The sequence below is a fragment of the Salmo salar genome, chromosome ssa01 (genome assembly GCF_905237065.1).
Source record: "Salmo salar chromosome ssa01, Ssal_v3.1, whole genome shotgun sequence".
Classification (NCBI taxonomy): Eukaryota; Metazoa; Chordata; class Actinopteri; order Salmoniformes; family Salmonidae; genus Salmo; species Salmo salar.
In genome coordinates, this window is record NC_059442.1 from 158,724,368 (window position 1) to 158,746,568 (window position 22,201).

At 42.0% G+C, this 22,201-nt stretch overlaps 1 protein-coding gene across 3 annotated transcripts in view; it reads left to right on the forward strand.

Moving 5' to 3' along the window:
* The first annotated feature begins 2,133 nt into the window (after positions 1–2,133).
* Positions 2,134–22,201, forward strand: part of slc25a25b (solute carrier family 25 member 25b) — a 48,656-nt gene continuing 28,588 nt past the window's right edge. For 2 of the 3 annotated variants that reach the window (XM_014143088.2, XM_014143092.2), the window contains exon 1: positions 2,134–3,034. In XM_014143088.2, coding sequence (XP_013998563.1) covers positions 2,663–3,034 — 372 coding nt within the window. In that variant the 5' untranslated portion in view covers positions 2,134–2,662. Of the gene's footprint in view, positions 3,035–17,212; positions 18,052–22,201 lie in introns of those variants that run through there. The other variant, XM_014143101.2, reaches the window with a different exon arrangement.

Consider the following 22,201-nt stretch of genomic DNA (forward strand, 5'->3'; position numbering starts at 1 on the left):
AGGTTGATTTCGGATCCGTTGATGAAAGTGCGCCCTCCGATGAAGTAAGATGCTTTCCATTCTTTTCCTGCTTTTTCCACAGCTGGCCACAGTTTCTCTCTCCTTTCTCTGTCTGCTTTCGATAAGTCTTCAGCAAACCGCAGATTTTTATTGCGTAGGAAAGTAGATTTCTTGGCTGACACAGTTATGGATGTCACTGCAAACTTAAAGGTCCTCAATGATGTCACCATTGCTCTTGATTCTAAGCAATATTGTGCTGCTATTTTTATTGACATGGCCAAAGCTTTTGATGCGGTAGACCATTCCATTCTTGTGGGCCGGCTAAGGAGTATTGGTGTCTCTGAGGGGTCTTTGGCCTGGTTTGCTAACTACCTCTCTCAAAGAGTGCAGTGTATAAAGTCAGAAAATCTGCTGTCTCAGCCACTGCCTGTCACCAAGGGAGTACACCAAGGCTCAATCTTAGGCCCCACGCTCTTCTCAATTTACATCAACAACATAGCTCAGGTAGGAAGCTCTCATCCATTTATATGCAGATGATACAGTCTTATACTCAGCTGGCCCCTCCCCGGATTTTGCGTTAAATGCTCTACAACAAAGCTTTGTTGGTGTCCAACAAGCTTTCTCTACCCTTAACCTTGTTCTGAACACCTCCAAAACAAAGGTAATGTGGTTTGGTAAGAAGAATGCCCCTCTTCCCACAGGTGTTATTACTACCTCTGAGGGTTTAGAGCTTGAGGTAGTCACCTCATACAAGTACTTGGGAGTATGGATAGACGGTCTTTCTCTCAGCACATATCAAAGCTGCAGGCTAAAGTTAAATCTAGACTTGGTTTCCTCCATCGTAATCGCTTCTCTTTCACCCCAGCTGCCAAACTATCCCTGATTCAGATGACCATCCTACCCATGCTAGATTACGGAGACATCATTTATAGATCGGCAGGGTAAGGGTGCTCTTGAGCGGCTAATGTTCTTTACCAATCGGCCATCAGATTTGCCATCAATGCCCCTTATAGGACACATCACTGCACTCTATACTCCTCTGTAAACTGGTCATCTCTGTATACCCGTCGCAAGACCCACTGGTTGATGCTTATTTATAAAACCCTCTGAGGCCTCACTCCCCCCAATCTGAGATATCTACTGCAGCCCTCATCCTATACATACAACACCGTTCAGCCAGTCACATTCTGTTAAAGGTCCCCAAAGCACACACATCCCTGGGTCGCTCCTCTTTTCAGTTCGCTGCAGCTAGTGACTGGAACGAGCTGCAACAAACACTCAAACTGGACAGTTTTATCTCAATCTCTTCATTCAAATACTCAATCATGGACACTCTTACTGACAGTTGTGGCTGCTTTGTGTGATGTATTGTTGTCTCTACCTTCTTGCCCTTTGTGCTGTTGTCTGTGCCAATAATGTTTGTACCATGTTTTATGCTGCTACCATGTTGTGTTGCTACCATGTTGTTGTTATGTTGTGTTGCTACCATGCTGTGTTGTCATGTGTTGCTGCCTTGCTATGTTGTTGTCTTAGGTCTCTCTTTATGTAGTGTTGTGTTGTCTCTCTTGTTGTGATGTATGTTTTGTCCTATATTTATATTGTATTTATTTTTTATTTTTAATCCCAGGCTCCTGTCCCCGCAGGAGGCCTTTTGCCTTTTGGTAGGCCGTCATTGTAAATAAGAATGTGTTCTTAACTGACTTGCCTAGTTAAAGGAAGGTTCAATATTTTATTTGTATATTTCCATTAGGGAACTTGCTCTGTGAAGTGCGCGTGTGCAATAACTAAATTCGCCCTTGCAATCCTTCTAAACAACGCCATTTTTAGAAAGTCTACAAAACACAGTCCACTCTGTTTGTTACAAATTCTAGTTTTGGAAACAGAAAACAGTATGGAGATCAAATGTTTCATCAATGAGAAAATGAGCAGAATGTCTGCCAAAATCCATCGCGCTCCATCTTCTCCCATTGCTGGCCACTGGGCTTCCTCTCATCACCATATTTGGTAGTGAGCGGAAACAGCAACCGGATGCGTCACATTTATACATCCGGTGAAATATCTGGTTCTATCTGTGATTCCATTGGTCAAGTGGTAAACTCACCACCAACTCGGGGAACCGGGCCATGCAAAACGAACTGGCCCAATTTGTGGCAGGAACAGCCCTCATACGATACCGGTTTATTTTGTGTCATCACTATCAAACCGACCGCCAATTCAAACGGGAGGATTTCGCCGGGACCTTAGTCAAGACAAGAAAGTGGACCTCTTCACGAACAGTAGAAGGTATCTCTGAAGGGATTTTCGTGGCACTGAAACTTGTCTAAATTGACTAACGTTACATTCTAATCCACCTCATTTCTCAGCTGTAGCTAACGTTAGTAGCTAACGCTAGTAAACCAACTGAGTTAGCAGATAATAAGTCAACCGTTTTGGACTAAACAGGCATAACAGTGGAATAAGAAAGTTAAATTGCAAAGTCTACAACATTTTACTGTTTAGTCTGTAGCTACTACTTTAGCAATCCTTAACAATTTGGGGTTATAACGCACGTGACATGGTGGCTAAAATAGACAGCTAGCAAAGCTACCACACGTCACCACACTTCGATATTGTAAAATATCGTCATTGATCGTAGTAGTTTGACATTATTGGTTCCATCCGTATGATGCACCAGCAAGGGACTTTTGTGTCACCCTTGCTCAGCGGGGTCTTTTGTCAATGCCGAACAGAGGAGGCCCACATGGGTTCTGACCCCGGTGGAGGGCTCGAGGGTGCTGGGGGCGCATCCTCATCATCTTTCACATCCTCACCTCTAACTCGGGAGCGTCCGTTGTCAGTAGAGATCACAGGTTCCTGTGATGACTCCTGTGAGCCATCATACCCATGCGAACTTTGTGGTGGACCCGAGCAGGACCATAGACTGAAAGTGCTGTTTCAAGTCCTGGACGTGAATGGTGATGGGGGCATCTGCGTCAACGACCTGTCCATTGGGCTCAAGAAACTGGGGGTTCATCGCACTGAGCTCGAGCTTATGGTAAGTGTGAGGGTTCATATCTCGCTATAGTAAGTCAATAACTTATTGTGAAGGAGTAGGTGAAAAGCAGTGAGTTCAAGCATGCTATTTAGCACTGTGTCAGGATAAACACTTTATGTTGACTCCCTGGTTAAGTGTTTTTTACATTTTTGAGTTGGTGGGAAATATGAGTTTTCTAGCCCATAAAGTCCTATCTATAACAGATGTCTTTGATTTAAAATTAGTGTCTAATATGGAATGTTGTGAAAATTTGTATTTTCAATTTGTGTAGGTTCCCACTCAGTTGTTCTTATACAGATGCAGTCCGGGATCTTAAGCGCTTACCTATTTGTAAAATGTTATGCAAATTTCAGGACGAAACATGGATGACAGTACACATTTGGGCACAATTTTCAAGGACCCATTTTGGCTCGTGAGCACTACTTTCAAATCTACTAGCTGAAATTATGCAAAAACTCTGGAGCATCACATTCATGTGACTGTCCCTTTCATAACATGTTAAAGAAAACACCCCACATTGTTGCTGTGGTTTACATCAGTAAACTCTGAAAAGCATGAGTAAAGTAGTAATACCCAGTGAATTACCAAGGTCTCGTACAACCCACCTCTTTATGAACACACCTCTTTAAATTAGGTGACTCTTATTTTCCAACCACATTCCGATATTTGAACATTAATACTGCTTAAGCGATTATTCCCGGGTTGTTGTTATTGTATTTTTCCTGTTAAAGCCAGAGGATTAAACCTTTTTCATTTGGTATTTGTGTCAGTCTGCTGATGTGGACATCAATACCAAACAGACTCCCATTGTTGTGTCTAGCCTAAACTACTAACACAAAAACAAGCAATGAGCTCGCATTTTATTTCTTCAAGAATGTCATCCCTGCCAGGGTTTAGTGACTTCAGTCTAAGATAAAGATGCCATCTAACTTAACATTTCCAAGAATATATTTTTCCTCCTACACGCATGCACATGCTATAAATGTCCATATCTGTTAAGTAAGTACAGAACTAGCGAGTTGACACTGGCAGCCTGTCATGACTCATGTCCTTCATATGGATCTGGTGCTGAGTTGGGGACTGGGGTGGGCAGAAACAAGTCAGGTGCTCGGAGACAATCACACGGGAGAAGCAGAGGGTAGGAAATACGAGGGGAAGATGAACAGGAGGGTACAAGGGGCTCTCTGTGGGTAACCTAACGTGGCAGGATTAAAATAAATGCCTGGGCGGGATCCCCACATCCGGTTTTCAGGGGAAAAGGAAGCTAGGTTGAAGATACTGGAACCCTGAAGACTGGATGTTTCCCCCTATCCTGCTGAGGGTGCTCTGGGGAAGAGAGGGAATGTTTAAGAGCATTAGGCTTGAGCGGTATCCAAATGTTCATATCATACCGTTCTTCTCTCATTCTGGGATTTACGGTATTACCGGCATGACACCCAATGGGGCGCTAAAATGCAAGAAAAGCCCATTGGGCCCCTATTACCAGAATGGTAACAAAATTAGCATAAATTAATAGGGGAAACTAGAGGTCGACCAATTAATCGGAATGGACGATTAATTAGGGCCGATTTCACGTTTTCATAACAATCGGAAATCGGTATTTTTGGACACCGATTTGGCCGATTTTATTTATTTATTTTATTTTGTATTTATTTTTTATACCTTTATTTAACTAGGCAAGTCAATTAAGAACACATTCTTATTTTCAATGACGGCCTAGGAATGGTGAGTTAACTGCCTTGTTCAGGGGCAGAACGACAGATTTTTACCTTGTCAGCTCGGGGATTCAATCTTGCAACCTTACGGTTAACTAGCCCAACGCTCTAACCACCTGCTTTACATTGCACTCCATGAGGAGCCTGCCTGTTACGCGAATGCAGTAAGAAGCCAAGGTAAGTTGCTAGCTAGCATTAAACTTATCTTATAAAAAACAATCAATCATAATCACTAGTTAACTACACATGGTTGATGATATTACTAGTTTATCTAGTAATATCATCCCACAAATGCTGATGCTCCAGATACTCAACTAGTCTAAAGAAGGCCAGTTTTATTGCTTCTTTAATCAGGACAACAGTTTTCAGCTGTGCTAACATAATTGCAAAAGGGTTTTCTAATGATCAATTAGTCTTTTGAAATGATAAACTTGGATTAGCTAACACAACGTGGCATTGGAACACAGGAGTGATGGTTGCTGATAATGGTCTTCTGTACGCCTATGTACATATTCCATAACATTTCTGCCGTTTCCAGCTACAATAGTCATTTACAACATTAACAGAAATACAGTGTAGACATTGATCAATTTGATGTTATTTTAATGGACCAAAAATTTGCTTTTCTTTCAAAAACAAGGACATTTTCTAAGCGACCCCAAACTTTTGAACAGTAGTGTACATAAAACTAAAGAGGGACTGAGGAGGAGTAGGCTACAGCAGGGATCACCAACCGGTCGATCCCGATCGATCACCAAACGTTTATGTAGAAAAGCTCAACGATAAAGGTTTGCGCTCCTATTTTCTATTTTTCTTCGTCTTGCTCTGTTGGTGGTCGGTGGACTTGATTCACAAGCCCTGCACGCCGGGTAGGCAAAGTGTTCCCATTTTGAACCATTTCATTTGTCTGAAGGGACACATTCCGCCTAGCCGGCAAACCAGGACCGCTGTGGCTAAATCAAGTGCGCCTACAGCGCTCAAATCACCGTGCCTACAGCTTCCACGACCCCAGAGCAAATTTTCATACTAGCCTACGTGAGATTTCATAACTTTTAAAACCATGACTGGAAAGACTGTCAAAGAATACAGTGAAGAGTTGCTGTTTTTGAGTGCGTTCATGTCTGTGTTTCTTCAGCTCTGTCAACCCTATTTTTATTCAACACTTTTACAAAACATAAAATGCTTTTCTTCCTACTTCCACTCGCGTTGCAGCTGCGATGAATGAGTAACCAAGTGTATTGATAGGCCTGCATTTTCATTATTAGCAGCTTGTAGTGTCTATTTTAATATCAAGAAATATTTTACTTTCTCTGGCCATGGGAACAACATGAAGACTGAGTCCCCTCTCTCTGGTCAGACTCACCATAGGAAAGGGTAGAGCAGGGACCGTGAGAGGTGGACCCTCTGCTGCTCTCTCCCTCCCTCCTCAGGTACCATCAATACTGTAAAATAAAAAAGCAAATTATTTCAATTTATGCTCAGCTGTGCCTCGCAAGTGATACAACAACTGATCTATTTTGTTATCAAAGCTCGAGTTTATTATATAATATGGACTGAGAAGAACAATATTGGCAGGCCGAGCATAGCCAATATGCTGTATTAAGCCTACTGCCCAAACCTAATTCCTACAGAACAGTTTTTATTCGGTTAATGTTGCATAGGCTTACATTTTGTTTAAAGTCATGGGAGAAAAAAAAATCTTAGTGGCAGGTCTCGGCTAGCTTTTTGACTGTGAAAGTGATATTGACTCAAAGGTTGGTGACCACTGGGCTATAGCTTAAAGAGATGGCTCTTCCTATTTATATGTTTCTACATCGGGGTGAGCAATAATTTTGACTTGAGGGACACATCGGGATTTCAAGATTCAGACCGATTTGTTTGGCAAAAGCCATTTGTGGGCCAGAAAAATGTATAAATTATTTATTTTTAATATATATATATATATATATATATGGGTAAAAAAAAAAAATTTTAAACCCTCCAGGCAACTCTTGAACATCTGATAGAAAGTATGCAGACATTATTATGGACCTACACGTTTTTTTTAACGTGTAGGTCCATAATAATGTCTGCATACTTTCTATCAGATGTTCTAGAGTTGCCTGGAGGGTTTAAACATTTTTTTTTTTACCCAAAATAATAATTTCCCAAAAACCTTCCGAGGGCCAGATTGAATGGGCTCATACAGTGCAAAGTATTCAGTACCCTTTCCATTTTCCACATTTTGTTCCGTTAGCCTTATTCTAAAATGGACTACATTCATGTTTTCCTCATCAATCTAAACATAATACCCCATAATAACAAAGTGAAACAGGTTTTAAACTGTTGCAAATTTGATAAAAAATTAAAAACAGATGCCTTATTTACATAAGTATTCAGACCCTTTGCTATGAGACTCAAAATTGAGCTTAGGTGCATCCTGTTTCCATTGATCATCCTTGATGTTTCTACAACTTGGAGTTCACCTGTGGTAAATTCAGTTGACTGGACATGATGTGCCTTTCCAAACACCTGTCTATATAATGTCCCAGAGTTGACAGTGCATGTCAGAGCAAAAACCAAGCCATGAGGTTAAAAGACTTGTCCGTATAGCTCACAGACAGGATTGTGTCTAGAAAGATCTGGGGAAGGGTACCAACACATTTCTGCTGCATTAAAGGTCCCCAAGAACACAGTGGCTTCCATCATTCTTAAATGGAAGACGTTAGGAATCACCAAGATTCTTCCTAGTGCTGGCTGCCTGACCAAACTGAGCAATCGGTGGAGAAGGGCCTTGGTCAGAGGTGGCCAAGAACCTGATGGTCACTCTGAAAGGGCTCCAGAGTTCCTTTGTAAAGGTGGGAGAACCTTCCAGAAGGACAACCATCTCTGCAGCACTCCAACAATCAGACTTTTATGTTAGTGGCCAGACGGAAGCCACTCATTAGTAAAAGGCACATGACAGCCCGCTTGGAGTTTTCCAAAACAACCCTAAGCACACAGCCAAGACAACGCAGGAGTGGCTTTGGGACAAGTCTCTGAATGTCCTTGAGTGGCCCAGCCAGAGCCCAGCTGTGCAGTGACACTCCCCATCCAACCTGACAAAGCTTGAGAGGATCTGCAGAGAAAAATGGTAAAACTCCCCAAATACAGGTGCGCCAAGCTTGTAGCGTCATACCCAAGAAGACTTGGGGCTGTAATCACTGCCAAAGGTTATTTAACAAAATACTGAGTAAAGGGTCTGAATACTTATACCAATTGAAATATCACATTTAGATATCTTATACATTTGCAAAAATGTTCATCTGTTTTTTTGTTTGTCATGGGGTATTGTGTGTAGATTAATTAGGGGGGGAAACTATTTAATCCATTTTAGAATAAGGCTGTAACGTAACAACAAAATATGGAGAAAGTCAAGGGGTCTGAATACTTTTCGAATGCACTGTTGCCCACCCCTTTAATTTTTCTCTACATATTTTCATAGGGCCAGTATTGCAAAAATGAAGGGCAACAACAACTTTTCTCAAGTAAATAAAATAATTTAAGCCAAAAATGCAGGCAGGGGCAACAAAGGAAAGGGGGAGGCTATCTCACCAAAGTGATGTGAGGAGAAACACGTTTTTGAATAAGAGGTCAGGTGCAAATGTGAGGTCACTTATGGACACGTGAGCTCCCCTTGTCCAAATGCCTTACAAAGCAAAGATATATTTGAGTTCACCACAGGAAACCAGTAAATTTAGGTCAAATCCCAGACTAAGGCAGGGCTCAGGAATTAGGTAATGCCACACAATATTTCATTTACTTAGGCCATCCGCTATCTGTCATCTGTCAAAAACAGGATAATTTCTGACTTATGACAAATTATCAGGTCAATAAAATCTCACTAGTTTACATTACTAAATTCCTTATTTTGTAAACATAATTCCTTTCCCTAAATTACATAACCCAATTCATTTAGTTAGGCCTAATATGTAGTCCTGTATGGCTCAGTTGGTAGAGCATGGCGCTTGCACCGTCCGGGTTGAGGGTTTGATTCCCGGGGCCACCCATACTTAAAAATAATGTATGCACACATGACTGTAAGTCACTTTGGATAAAGGCGTCTTCTAAATGTCATATTTATACTGAACAAAAATATAAATGCAGCGTGTAAAGTGTTGGTTTCATGAGCTGAAATAAAAGATCACAGAAATGTTCCATACTCTCAATTGCTGCACATTTGTTTACATCCCTGTTAGTGAGCATTTCTTCTTTGCCAATATAATCCATCCACCTGACAGGTCTGGTATATCAAGAAGCTGATTAAACAGCATGATCATTACACAGATGCACCTTGTGCTGGGGATAATAAAAGGTCACTCTAAAATGTGCAGTTTTGTCACATAACACAATGCCACAGATGTGTCAAGTTTTGAGGGAGTGTTCAATTGGCATGCTGACTAAAGGAATGTCCACCAAAGCTGTTGCCATAGAATTTTATGTTCATTTCTCTATCATACTCTGTTGTCTTAGAATTTGGCAGTACGTCCAACCGGCCTCATAACCACAGACCACGTGTAACCATGCCAGTCCAGGACCTCCACATCCTGCTTCTTTATCTGCGGGATCGTCAGACCAGCCACCTGGACAGCTGATAAAAATGAGGAGTATTTCTGTCTGTAATAAAGGCCTTTTGTGGGGAGAAACTCATTCTGATTGACTGGACCTGGCTCCCCAGTGGGTGGGCCTATGCCCTCCCAAGCCCACCCATGACTGCGCCCTGCCCAGTCATGTGAAATCCATAGATTAGGGCCTAATTCATTTATTTCTATTGACTGATTTCCTTATATGAACTGTACCTCAGTTTAAAAGTTATTTTCCGATTTTTATATTTTGGTTCAGTGTGTATATATAGAATAGCTTACGCTATATTTCATGGAGGCTACTGTGTTTTGTATTGTATGGGTGAAATAGTTGATATTGGAGATATAATCCTGGGTTCCTGGTGGTTTTGAGCATTTGCCAGACTGATTCGGCACGTGAAGGCTTACAATTGTCTAGTACTTTTCCCCATTGTTCAGAGAGCAGTGGCACTTTCCAGAACAACCACATGGATATGCTAGCCCACTCTATTGGCTGCAGATACGCAAAGGTCATGGGGGCATATTTTTAACACTGCGCTCAGTTTGCTGCCTGTGACATCCACTTTATCTATGATCTTGTCTCACACTTTCACATAAAGAGCATGACTTTGCTTTTCTTTGTTCCTCTTCAAAATGGAGCCCAATACCTTGTTGTCTGTTCCTATCTTCTGAAACATTTGGTTTAATATTAGCCTTAGTAAACCTGCATTTGTTGACCCAAGGTTAACCACCACCTTGACCTCTTTTAGATAAAACTGTTTTGAATATGGATTTGCTTTTGACCAAAAATATTTATTTGCTCTGCAATCTGTTTTGGTGGTTTGGCTGTCTAGTCAGGTTGTGATTCATATTTCAAATCAAATTTTATTGGTCACATGCACCGAATACAACCTTACAGTGAAATGCTTACTTACGAGCCCCTAACCAACAATGCAATATAAAAATACGGATATGAATAAGAAATAAAAGTAACAAGTAAGTAAAGAGCAGCAGTAAAATAACAATAGCGAGACTATATACAGGGGGGTACAGGTACAGAGTAAATGTGCAGGGGCACCGGTTAGTTGAGGTAATATGTAGGTAGAGTTATTTAAAGTGACTATGCATAGATGATAACAACAGATAGTAGCAGCGGTGTAAAAGAGAGGGGGGGGGCAATGCAAATAGTCTGGGTAGCCATTTTGATTAATGTTCAGGAGTCTCATGGCTTGGGGGTAGAAGCTTCTTGGACCTAGACTTGGCGCTCTGTTACCGTTTGCCATGCGGTAGCAGAGAGAACAGTCTATGACTAAAGTGGGTGGAGTCTTTGACAATTTTTAGGGCCTTCGTCTGACAGCGCCTGATATAGAGGTCCTGGATGGCAGGAAGCTTGGCCCCGATGATGTACTGGGCAAGTACGCACTACCCTCTGTAGTGCCTTGTGGTCGGAGCCCGAGCAGTTCCCATACCAGGCGGTGATGCAACCAGTCAGGATGCTCTCGATGGTGCAGCTATAGAACCTTTTGAGGATCTGAGGACCCATGCCAAATATTTTCAGTCTCCTGAGGGAGAATAGGTTTTACCGTGCCCTCTTCACGACTGTCTTGGTGTGCTTGAACCACGTTAGTTTGTTGGTGATATGGACACCAAGGAACTTGAAGCTCTCAACCTACTCCCCTGCAGCCCCGTCGATGAGAATGGGGGCGTGCTCGGTTCTCTTTTTCCTGTAGTCCACAATCATGTCCTGTGTCTTGATCATGTTGAGGGAGAGGTTGTTGTCCTGGCACCACACGGCCAGGTCTCTGACCTCCTCCCTATAGGCTGTCTTGTCGGTGTCATCGGCAAACTTAATGATGGTGTTGGAGTCGTGCCTGGTTGTGCAGTCATGAGTGAACAGGGAGTACAGGAGGGGACTGAGCACGCACCCTTGAGGGGCCCCTGTGTTGAGGATGTGTTGTTACCTACCCCAGGGTCCTTAGCTTATTGATGAGCTTTGAGGGCACTATGGTGTTGAGCGCTGTGCTGTAGCCAATGAATGGCATTCTCACATAGGTGTTCCTTTTGTCCAGGTGGGAAAGAGGACTGTGGAGTTTAATAGAGATTGCGTTGTCTGTGGATCTGTTGGGGCGGTATGCAAATTGGAGTGGGTCTAGGGTTTCTGGGATGATGGTGTTGATGTGAGCCATTACCAGCCTTTCAAAGCACTTCATGGCTACAGATGTGAGTGCTACGGGTCTGTAGTCATTTAGGCAGGTTGCCTTAGTGTTCTTGGGCACAGGCACTATGGTGGTCTGCTTAAAACATGTTGGTATTGCAGACTCGGACAGGGAGAGGTTGAAAATGTCAGTGAAGACACTTGCCAGTTGGTCAACGCATGCTCGCAGTACACGTCCTAGTAATCAGTCTGGCCCCGCGGCCTTGTGAATGTTGACCTGTTTAAAGGTCTTACTTACATCGGCTGCGGAGAGCATGATCACACAGTCTTCTGGAACAGCTGGTGCTCATGCATGTTTCAGTGTTATTTGTGTCGAAGCGAGCATAGAAGTAGTTTAGCTCGTCTGGTAGGCTTGTGTCACTGGGCAGCTCTCGGCTGTGCATCCCTTTTGTAGTCTGTAATGGTTTGCAAGCCCTGCCACATCTGACGAGCGTCAGAGCCAGTGTAGTACGTTTCGATCTTAGTCTTGTATTGGCGCTTTGCCTGTTTAACGTTTTGTCGGAGGGCATAGCTGGATTACCGAGTTAGAGTCCCGCTCCTTGAAAGTGGCAGCTCTAGCCTTTAGCTCAGTGCGGATGTTGCCTGTAGTCCATGGCTTCTGGTTGGGGTATGTACGTATGGTCACTGTGGGGATGACGTCATCGATGCACTTATTGATGAAGCCAATGACTGATGTGGTGTACTCCTCAAGGCCATCGGAGGAATCCTGGAACATATTCCAGTCTGTCCTAGCAAAACAGTCCTGTAGCTTAGCATCTGCTTCATCTAACCTCCTTTTTTTATTGATCTAGTCACTGGTGCTTCCTGCTTTAATTTTTGCTTGTAAGGAGGATAGAATTATTGTCAGATTTGCCAATGGAGGGCGAGGGAGAGCTTTGTATGCGTGTCTGTGTGTGGAGTAAAGGTGGTCCAGAGTGTTTTTATTTTATTTGTTAATTTATGATTTTATTTTTTTACCCTCTGGTTGCACATTTAACATGCTGATAGAAATTTGGTAAAACGGATTTACGTTTCCCTGCGTTAAAGTCCCCGGCTACTAGGAGCGCCGCCTCTGGGTGAACGTTTTCTTGTTTGCTTATGGCGGAACACAGCTCATTCAATGCTGTCTTTGTGCCAGCCTCAGTCTGTGGTGGCATGTAAACAGCTACGAAAAATACAGATAGTGTGGTCTACAGCTTATCGTGAGATTCTTTACCTCAGGCGAGCAATAGCTTGAGACTTCCTTAGATACCATGCACCAGCTGTTATTTACAAAAATACATAGTCCCCCGCCCCTTGTCTTACCAGACGCCGCTTTTCTATCCTGCCGGTGCAGCGTATAACCAGCCAGCTGTATGTTGATGGTGTTGTCGTTTAGCCAGGACTCCGTGAAGCATAAGATATTACAGTTTTGAATGTCCCGTTGGTAGTTTAATCTTCCGCGTAGGTCATTGATTTTATTCTCCAAAGATTTCATATTTGCTAGCAGAATGGAAGGAAGTGGGGGTTTATTTGATAGCCTACGAATTCTCAGAAGGCAACCTGCCCTTTGGCCCCTTTTTCTCCACCTCCTTTTCACGCAAATCACGGGGATCTGGGCCTGTCCCCGAGAAAGCAGTATATCATTAGCGTCGGGCTCATCAGACTCGTTAAAGGAAAAAAATGATTCTGCCAGTCCATGGTGAGTAATCACAATCCTGATGTCCAGAAATTATTTTTCGGTCATAAGAGACGGTAGCGGCCACATAATGAACAAAATAAGTTCAACGCAAATAAACGAACAAAGAAACACAATCGGTTGGGGACATGTAAAACGTCAGCCTTCTTCTCCGGCGCCATTTGATCCTTTGCAAGGTAAATTATGTACAAATGCCTGCTGGGCAATTTGCAAATGTCATTCTGATATCCAGTGAGTTTTGGAAGAAAGGTAAAGCTCTAGTGCTTTAAAATTACTTGTACGCGTTCTCTACAGTTTATCATCTTGACGATAATACAAAAAATGCTACACTTTAACCAATCATTACAAGCATGGACAATACAAATACTCCCTTCACTGCTGCAGAGTCTGAGACAAGTCCACTGTTCTATGCACTTTTCTTGTCCAATTAGCTGGGTAATTGTAATGTGTGTGTGTGTGTGGTGCCAGCTCAGCTTTTTTGTGTGTGTTTCGCTTAGCTGCTCTACTGTAAATGAAGTGCCTCCGAAGGTCAGGCAAGGGGTTTGAGCTCAAAATGGGTATGAGAAAAGTTGTCTTTGATGCTTCTCATATACTGCATGTCCATGTCCCTCCATTTACTGTAGAATATGATGCATTTTACCTGCCATAAAAATTATAATTTCTTCCTAAATTTGCCTTGGTCAAACTCCGTTGAAAGGGAATGGGGGATACCTAGTCTGTTGTACAACTGAATGCGTTCAAAGGAAATGTATAATACCCTTTATTCAAATGACTAGGGGATGATTGAGTGAAACGATTGTTCGTGAAGACATGATCTCAAGATGAATGCCACGACTGTCCAACCTCAAGGGTAACTGCTAAGTTGGTCGATTGCAATAACAGTCAAATGTGTTCTTATGGCCATTCTAAACAGGATTGTTAGCCTATTTAGAACACATTATTATCACGTTTACATAAGCATTATTGACCTAATGTGAAGTTAAGCTTATATGGAATGGCAAGACCCCATTGTTTTCCGTAGTAGGGTACGTGGCCCTCTTTACAGCGTTATGCGGTTTAATTTCAGGGACCCTTTCTGGCTCACGAGCGCACCTAGAGGCAAACATGGAGGGCATCCTATTATATAGTGCATCTTTTAATTGAATGGACAATTGGTGAAAGCCAAGGAAACGGCTAATGGTTTCAACACGTAGGCTAACCTTCACAGTAATGAGCCTAACCTTCACAGTAATGAGATTTGGGCTGAAGGGATCATTATGGAAGGAAGCATGGTGATTCTCCCTGAGGTAAACTTCACCCATAGACATCATTCTGCCAACCTCTAAAGCTCACTCCATTAGCCACTCCATCTCTGTGAATGTCAATGGGATTTCACAGCATTTCCTCACCATGAGTTCATAACTTGTGGCTCTTGTCTTGTATTCTGGCTAACACCGGACTCCCAAGTCTTCCTGATGTTGAAGGCACGATGCGTTGATAATAAAGGGGGCTGTTCTTTTTTACTGAATTGGTTCTCCTCTGTCTTTCACACTCAAACAACCAGATGGACAACCACACACAGCCCCCGAGCGCGCCCTCTTCCAATACAACTGTTGGATTTTCAAATCCAAACAACTTGAGATCAAAGCTCAGCCAATTTCTGCGCGAATACTGCATTTACAACAAACTCCTGTCCAGAGCGAGTCCCGTCAGCCAGGCTACTTGTCTTCCTGATAAAAATACTTATTATATTGTCCAGCAGGGGATGCCCCACCTCTGACTCTTTATTTTATTGAAAGCAGGGACATACTGCCTTTCGTCAGAATATAAGCATTATGTATATAATTTACACCTGGAACATCTATGACATTAAAATTATTATTCAGATTTTTTTATATGATCAGGACTGTAATTATAAGGGAGGTACAATTTGATTATGTGGTGATGAAACAGTAGTATTCTGTCAATACTGTTATTTCTTTCTGTTATTAACAGGTCAGGCCAAGTGCTGTGACGGTCATGGAATTTTGGATAACTGTTATTGGTCAGCCAAATGACCGTTTGCTACAACACCTTGCTTGTTGTAAAGCGTCCACAAACTCAACTGCACGAATGCCAGGCTGTCCCGTCTTCAGTCAGCTGTTCATTCCACAAAAATGGTTAAACGTTTATGACAGACATTTTATTTTCATGATGGTCTTCTACCATAATCGTTGGTTATACTATTATACGGTAATTGTGCCAGCCCTAGTCAGAACCTCAAATCAGTTCTGTCAAGGGTGAGGTGAATAGTCTGGTCTTAATTGTTGCCAGCACAGCAGGGCTGCAGACATTAGTAAGGCCAAACCAAATCTGAGGGGATTTTTTACATTTAATCAATACTTTCACAGCAGTTGTCTACACATAGTTGGTAGGTTAAACTGCAGCTCTAATATTGTGCAGCTCCATATTTAGTCTTGCAAAGAGTGTGCAAAGTTGTCATCGAGGCAAAGGGTGGCTACTTTGAAGAATCTCAAATATATTTTGATTTGTTTAGCACTTTTTTTGGGCTACTCCCTGATCCCATGTGATATTTTAGAAAATAGAAAATAGTTTAAAAAAATAAATAAATAAATAAAACACTTGAATGAGTAGGTGTGTCAACTTTTGATCGGTACTGTATACGCGCACACACACTACCACACACACTCTACACACACGCACACACGTACATTGTAATATTGTTCTATGGTGGTATTATACATTTTGTATTGTAGGTATGTTGTGGCTTAATTCTGTTATATGATGTACTGTTATCTTTTGTTTTGGATCCCTTATAAATACAAATACAAATGTATCACGCTGCATGAGGTAAAAAGGTGGTCACACCAGATACTGACTGGTTTTCTGATCCACGCCCCTACCTTTTTTTTAAGGTATCTGTGACCATCAGATGCATATCTGTATTCCCAGTTATGTGAAATCAGTAGATTAGGGCCTAATGAATTCATTTCAATTGACTAATATCCTTTATGTGGATATGTCCCTAGACATGAGGAGGACTCGCTGACCTTTGCAATAATCTTCTGTTGTTATCTCTGGATAAAATCCCAATGCACAATCAGCTAGTGTTGAAGGAAACAAATATGTGTTTCCTGGCCAAAAGGTCAACATGGGGAAGTCTGGACACCAAGGTTAAGTCTGCTCAGAAAATGACCAGAATTCAATTGATTTAAATGTTTTAAAAGTATTGGCATGATTGAAGCTAATGGGCAACATTCCAAATCATTCACGGAATGAGACATCCTTGACTGAAAAATGGAATTGACTCCAACCCTGTCGGAGACATCGTAATAAATTCAGTAGTCCTAAGTAATGGTAGGGATTCAGCTGTAATCGGTTCTGCGCTTCAATTTCAAGTTGAAAATGAATGAAAAATACAAATTCAAACTAATACTCAGACGTGCAAGCTCATTCAGAACAGTGTCTTGGATGGAGCAGTCTTTAAAAAAAAATGTATAACCTTTAATTAAACTAGGCAAGTTAGTGAAGAACAAATTCTGATTTACAATGACGGCCTACACTGGCCAAACCCGGACGACGCTGGGCCAATTGTGCGCCGCCCTATGGGACTGCCAATCACGGCAGGTTGTGATATAGGCTTTTGCAGACAGAAAAGATGAAGAGTGAGGAGAGTTGAAGAGGTTTTGCTGATCAGTATGTGTTAGTGGAAAAGAGCATGCAGAGCTGGGTGAGGTTGCCACGGTGATACTGACATTCTGATGGAGAGAATCGAAGAGGAGGAGGGGAAAGAACAGTCAGCAGGTTTTTCTGAGAGTAGAGAGACTTCCCCCAACCCTTACAAACCCATTCGATTCAGGATGACAAGTCATAAATGAGTTGCTTCGTTGTATCCTCTATTCTAATTGGTTGTGGAGTCCAGCTCTGGGGAATCTCCAGTTGGACCTATCAGTGTGGGCTGCTGTGATTGGCTGATGCAGCGCTGCAGTGAGAATGCAGGTTTCAGGAGCCTCTTCTTTTTTACTGCATTACTCTGTGCCGGTTAGCAGGCTCAGTATCGACGGACAATCTCACTGTAGCTCCTGTCTCAGTCTTAACCTCAGTAGATGATATGCAGCAGAGATGCAGCCAAGGTAGTATCGAACTAAACTCAAGATATCAGTTGCAGGTGCATCATTCTTTAGTCTTTAACAGAAGTTACATGTTAGTGGTTTAAGAGTTTGCCCATAACATCGTTTTGATTGGAACAGGTTAGTCCTGCATATTTGGCTGCATTAAAGCTACAGCTAAATTTATGTTTTTGTTTGGGCAGAGAAGAACTTACGGTGTGCGTTGATTGAAAGAAAGAAAAGTGCCACTAATACTGACTGATACATCTGAGGAAGGATGACGAAAGGAGGAGCACAGCTGAGTGCACACAGGAAAAGGGGCTTTTGTAGCTGAAGCAGTGACGCGGAAGAAACTTGAAGGACCCTCTTTTGCATTCTGCGGTTGTCCTCACCTGCCCTCGCCGTGAATTCTCTTTTCTACCGGCGCAGCACTCTTACCTCGGCTGACCCACCTTTCTAATTGTGTGTTGACACCGGCTTTTCAGCACCCAGGCGAGCATCAGTCTAGAGACGATGCTGCAGAGTGTGTGGACTTCCCTATGCCAATGGTTTGTGGGAAGGACAGAGTGTGAGCCCGTGGGAGCCCAGTCACCGGAGGAGAGCGAAGCAGAGGTTGCCGTCAGTGGAAAGACTGCCAAGAAAACTGGACTCGAGGGAGACCTTGACACATCTGCGAGGGATGACAAGGGCAGGAGTGATGGTGCACCTGCGAAGAAGACCACAGTGTTAATCATGGTGGTGCCCCCTGATGGCTTTCAACAGGTAACGCAGGGATGGAAGCAACCACTTTGTATGTGTGGAGGGGTGGCAGGTGGAGGGATTGAACTGGCCATTTACTGGTTGTCTCCTTTGCAGCACATTTGAAGTTACAGTAATTAAGACACTGAAAAGTGTGGTTCAATTTGGAAAAGGTAATTTTTGAGTTGAGTATTTCAACAGTTTGTGGACAAAATTCTGTAATGTTCTAGGACAGAATATAGAGATTACAGGGAGCATGTCTTCTTTGGTGATCTGACAAACTTGGCACATCTTTTAAAGTTCACACTGTGTCCACAGGCTGACACTGAACTATAGTGCCACCCTTTCAGAGAGGAGAAGTTTCTGAGAGATGTCACAGGTACTGCTTGTCCATTTCACAGCCAAAATACCTAATTCCAGTGAACATGCACAAACAACTTTAGAAATCTTTAGAAATTGGCTCGTGATTGTCCTCTGGGATGTGATGAGCATTTGTTTAAGTGCTGTCCTCTTCAGGGTCACTTAAGGGTTACCATGTACAGTGGTGGTACTCAACTGTGCCGTGGTACTCTCTTAGCATTGTGCTATGTGACAAACGTTGGCTCAAGTTATCAGGTGGGTTCAGAACATTGTGTCCAAAAAGGCTTCAAAAGTAGATGTAATGTGTGGCTTGTTGCAGGTCTGTGAAAACCGCTATGTATGGACGATCTGTCCAATGCCTGCTTTCAATTCGACTTCACCGCAGATTGCAGAGTAAACGTGATAATACGATGTATGGCATTTGACTAATAATATATGCTAGGCTTTGGTGGTAAATGGCACAAAGGGAGAAAGTGGGAGATGGCGAGTCCAGCTGTGTATCTGGTTTAACATGCTAGTTAGCTCAGTAACTGGCTGAATCAATAAGGATACGGGGCATCATATAGTGTTAGCCGTGTTTTGAGAAGTCAAAGCGTTTGGTTGACTTATCTGTTCAGCTGCCACTGCTATAATGATTTCCTTGCGTCTTGCACGCCTCTCCATTTTCGGCCCCTCAGTCTGCTCTTCTCCGAGCAGAGCAGGCAGGCCTGTTGCAGGCCTCTACATATGCGCCTAAATATTTTTCTGTGCGACCTGGAATTTTTATTTAAGAGCACCAGTGAGTCTATAAAAATGTAAGATTCTAGCTTTGTTGCTTCCCATATTTTTCATTGTACTCCTAAATGTCTTTGTGTGCGCCTACATTTTTCAGCTTAGGCGCACACGTGCTCCTTGTAAATAAAGGCCAGCGTAGAGCCCTGTGTTATTCTAGCGACTCCACACAGACACAGCGTGTACACATGCTGCTCCAGAGCCAGTGCTCTTCTTCCTTCAGACAAGCATGTGTCAAAACTTTGTTCATTTCACAATGTCTCTCATTCACATTCACTTGTAAATGTCCAAACTCTCCAAAAATGACATTTGGTAGCTACTACCTATACTTGTATAACTTTTAGCTAGATTGCCTGTCTTTGCAATTAGTTTCTTTTCGTTTTGCGCTCGTTAGCATATCTAGCTAGCAGTCACTATGGAAATACGCTATGTGCAAGTTTTGTTAGCATTCTGGTAATAGACGCCCAATGGGCTGTTTTTGCGGATTCTTTGCACCCTTAGTACACAAAGACAGTAATACCTTAATTAAATCCTGGGATGAGAGAAGGACTGTACTGTTTGACAATATGAAAATCTAGATACCGCCGCCATTTAGACTTCTAGTCCCCAATCCCATTATAATAGGTTTCTTAACGACAGGACATTTAGGCCTGGCAAAGTTGAACTGGAGTGAAGGACACACACACACACACACACACACACACACACACACACACACACACACACACACACACACACACATACACATACACATACACACATACATACATACATACATACATACATACATATCCCTGTGGCTCAGTTGGTAGAGCATGGTGCTTGCAACGCCAGGGTTGTGGGTTCGATTCCCACGGGGGGCCAGTACAAAAAAAATACAAACGTATGCATTTAAGTCGCTCTGGATAAGAACGTCTGCTAAATGACGTAAATGTAAACACGCACGCACCCACACACATCGTTCATGACACATGTACGTGTGTCACACATGTTAGACTTTATCTCAGCTCAAACCTGTGACTTTCACCAGTTACAACAATACATTAGGGCTGGGAATTGCCAGGAACATTCTGATACAATATCACAATACTTAGGTGCCAATACGATATTGCGATTCTCACGGTTCAACATGTATTGTGATTTGATACTGTGATTTTATTGCGATTCAATGTTCCCAATTTGGCTCCCTGTTTTTAAAAGAGGTTCGGGAACAAGTTATAAATAAAACATTTTGGGGTGTTTTGGTGCAGCCAACTAGTGCAAAAATATCACTACAATACATACTGACTGACCGCATGTTTTTTTGCTGTAGAAAAGCGTTTTGACACTTTGGACTGTTGTGGACTGATTAGATGAGAACTTTTAGACCGGCCTAATGACAGGACTGTATTGGAGAGAGATTGCTGATATGCTGATAACTATATGTTTATGGCCTTTTCTAAGGTGTCTATTGCATAGAGAGGGAGTAAACGCAAGATGGCCTATATTCAAATCAAATTTTATTTGTCACGTGCCGAATTCAACAGGTGTAGTTCTTACAAGCCCTTAACCAACAATACAGCTTTAAGAAAAATACCTAAAAGAATAAGAAATAAAAGTAACAAAGAGCAGCAGTAAAATAACACTAGCGAGGCTATATACAGGGGGTACTGGTACAGTCGATGTGCGGGGGCACCGGTTAGTCGAGGTAATTGAGGTAATATGTAAGTAGAGTTATTAAAGTGACTACGCATAGATAATAACAGAGAGTAGCAGCGGTGTAAAAGAGGGGGGGAGGTGGGCAATGCAAATAGTCTGGGTAGCCATTTGATTAGATGTTCAATGGAGAAGGAAGAAAACAACATGTTTTTCTGTTGTGCTTATTATTACACACATATGTAGGATCTTAATTTGATCACCCTGTTGCAGGAGAACTTTGAGGTTTTAAAAGGCTTATTTCCACTTACAAATTTCAGACTTGGTTTTCCCTTATGAAAAAATGTATCAACCCCTACAAAAATATAAATTTTATTATAATTCACATTTCCTATTATTTTCCTGCAGTATCAAACTGGCTCAAATTAAGACCCTACAGCTGTAAGACCCCATGTCCCATTCCCAGGGTCGTCCCTAGTTACCACAGCCACAAAGTCATAAATTGTAGAAATAGGCACAATTTATCTTCTTAAAATGTGATTTTTAAACCTAACCTTGACCCTAACCTTATCCACACGCCTAACCTTAAATTAAGACAAAAAATAAAACCAAAAATGTTAATGAATTTTTACAAATTACTTTGTGGCTGTGGTAACTAGGGGTAGAGCTGTCCCCGGGAAGGAAAAAAAAAATCTTGGTTGATCGAAAGTCGTGTGTTCCTTCGACCAATCGATTGGTCAAAAATGTTTAACTAGTATTTTTCCATATATAGACACACACCCTATGTGTTTTTAATAAAATTATGATTGAGCATGTGTGAGGCTTTAAGCTTACTGTTTGATGAAATAAGACACAAATGACTCGTGGGCGCCATTCAACCATTCTCATACCGCTCCTGCTGGCTATTGCAGATTCTACCAATACTCTCCTGAAGTTACCAACACGAGGAGTCGGCTACCTTTCTCATATGGAATGGCAATTTATCTTACCATTTCTAACGAACTGGAACACAGATCATATGTTCATGGAACAATTTTATTTTATTTATAATAATAATTCATTTATAATTCATTTCATATCTCAATCATTGTCATGTGGTTAATAAAAATTATATCAATCTAAACTAAAATTATACAAACCTAAAAAGTAATAATTGCCATTGTATGTAAAAAATAGCCTACATTAAGCCAACAAATAAAAACATTGCAGTCTGCAGGTGGAAAATATCCTGATTTAATTTGTTTACATCCCTGTTAGTGAGCATTTCTCCTTTGCCAAGATAATCCATCCACCTGACAGGTGTGGCATATCAAGAAGCTAAATAAACAGCATGATCATTACACAGGTGCACCTTGTGCTGGGGACAATAAAAGGCCACTCTAAAATGTGCAGTTTTGTCACACGACAC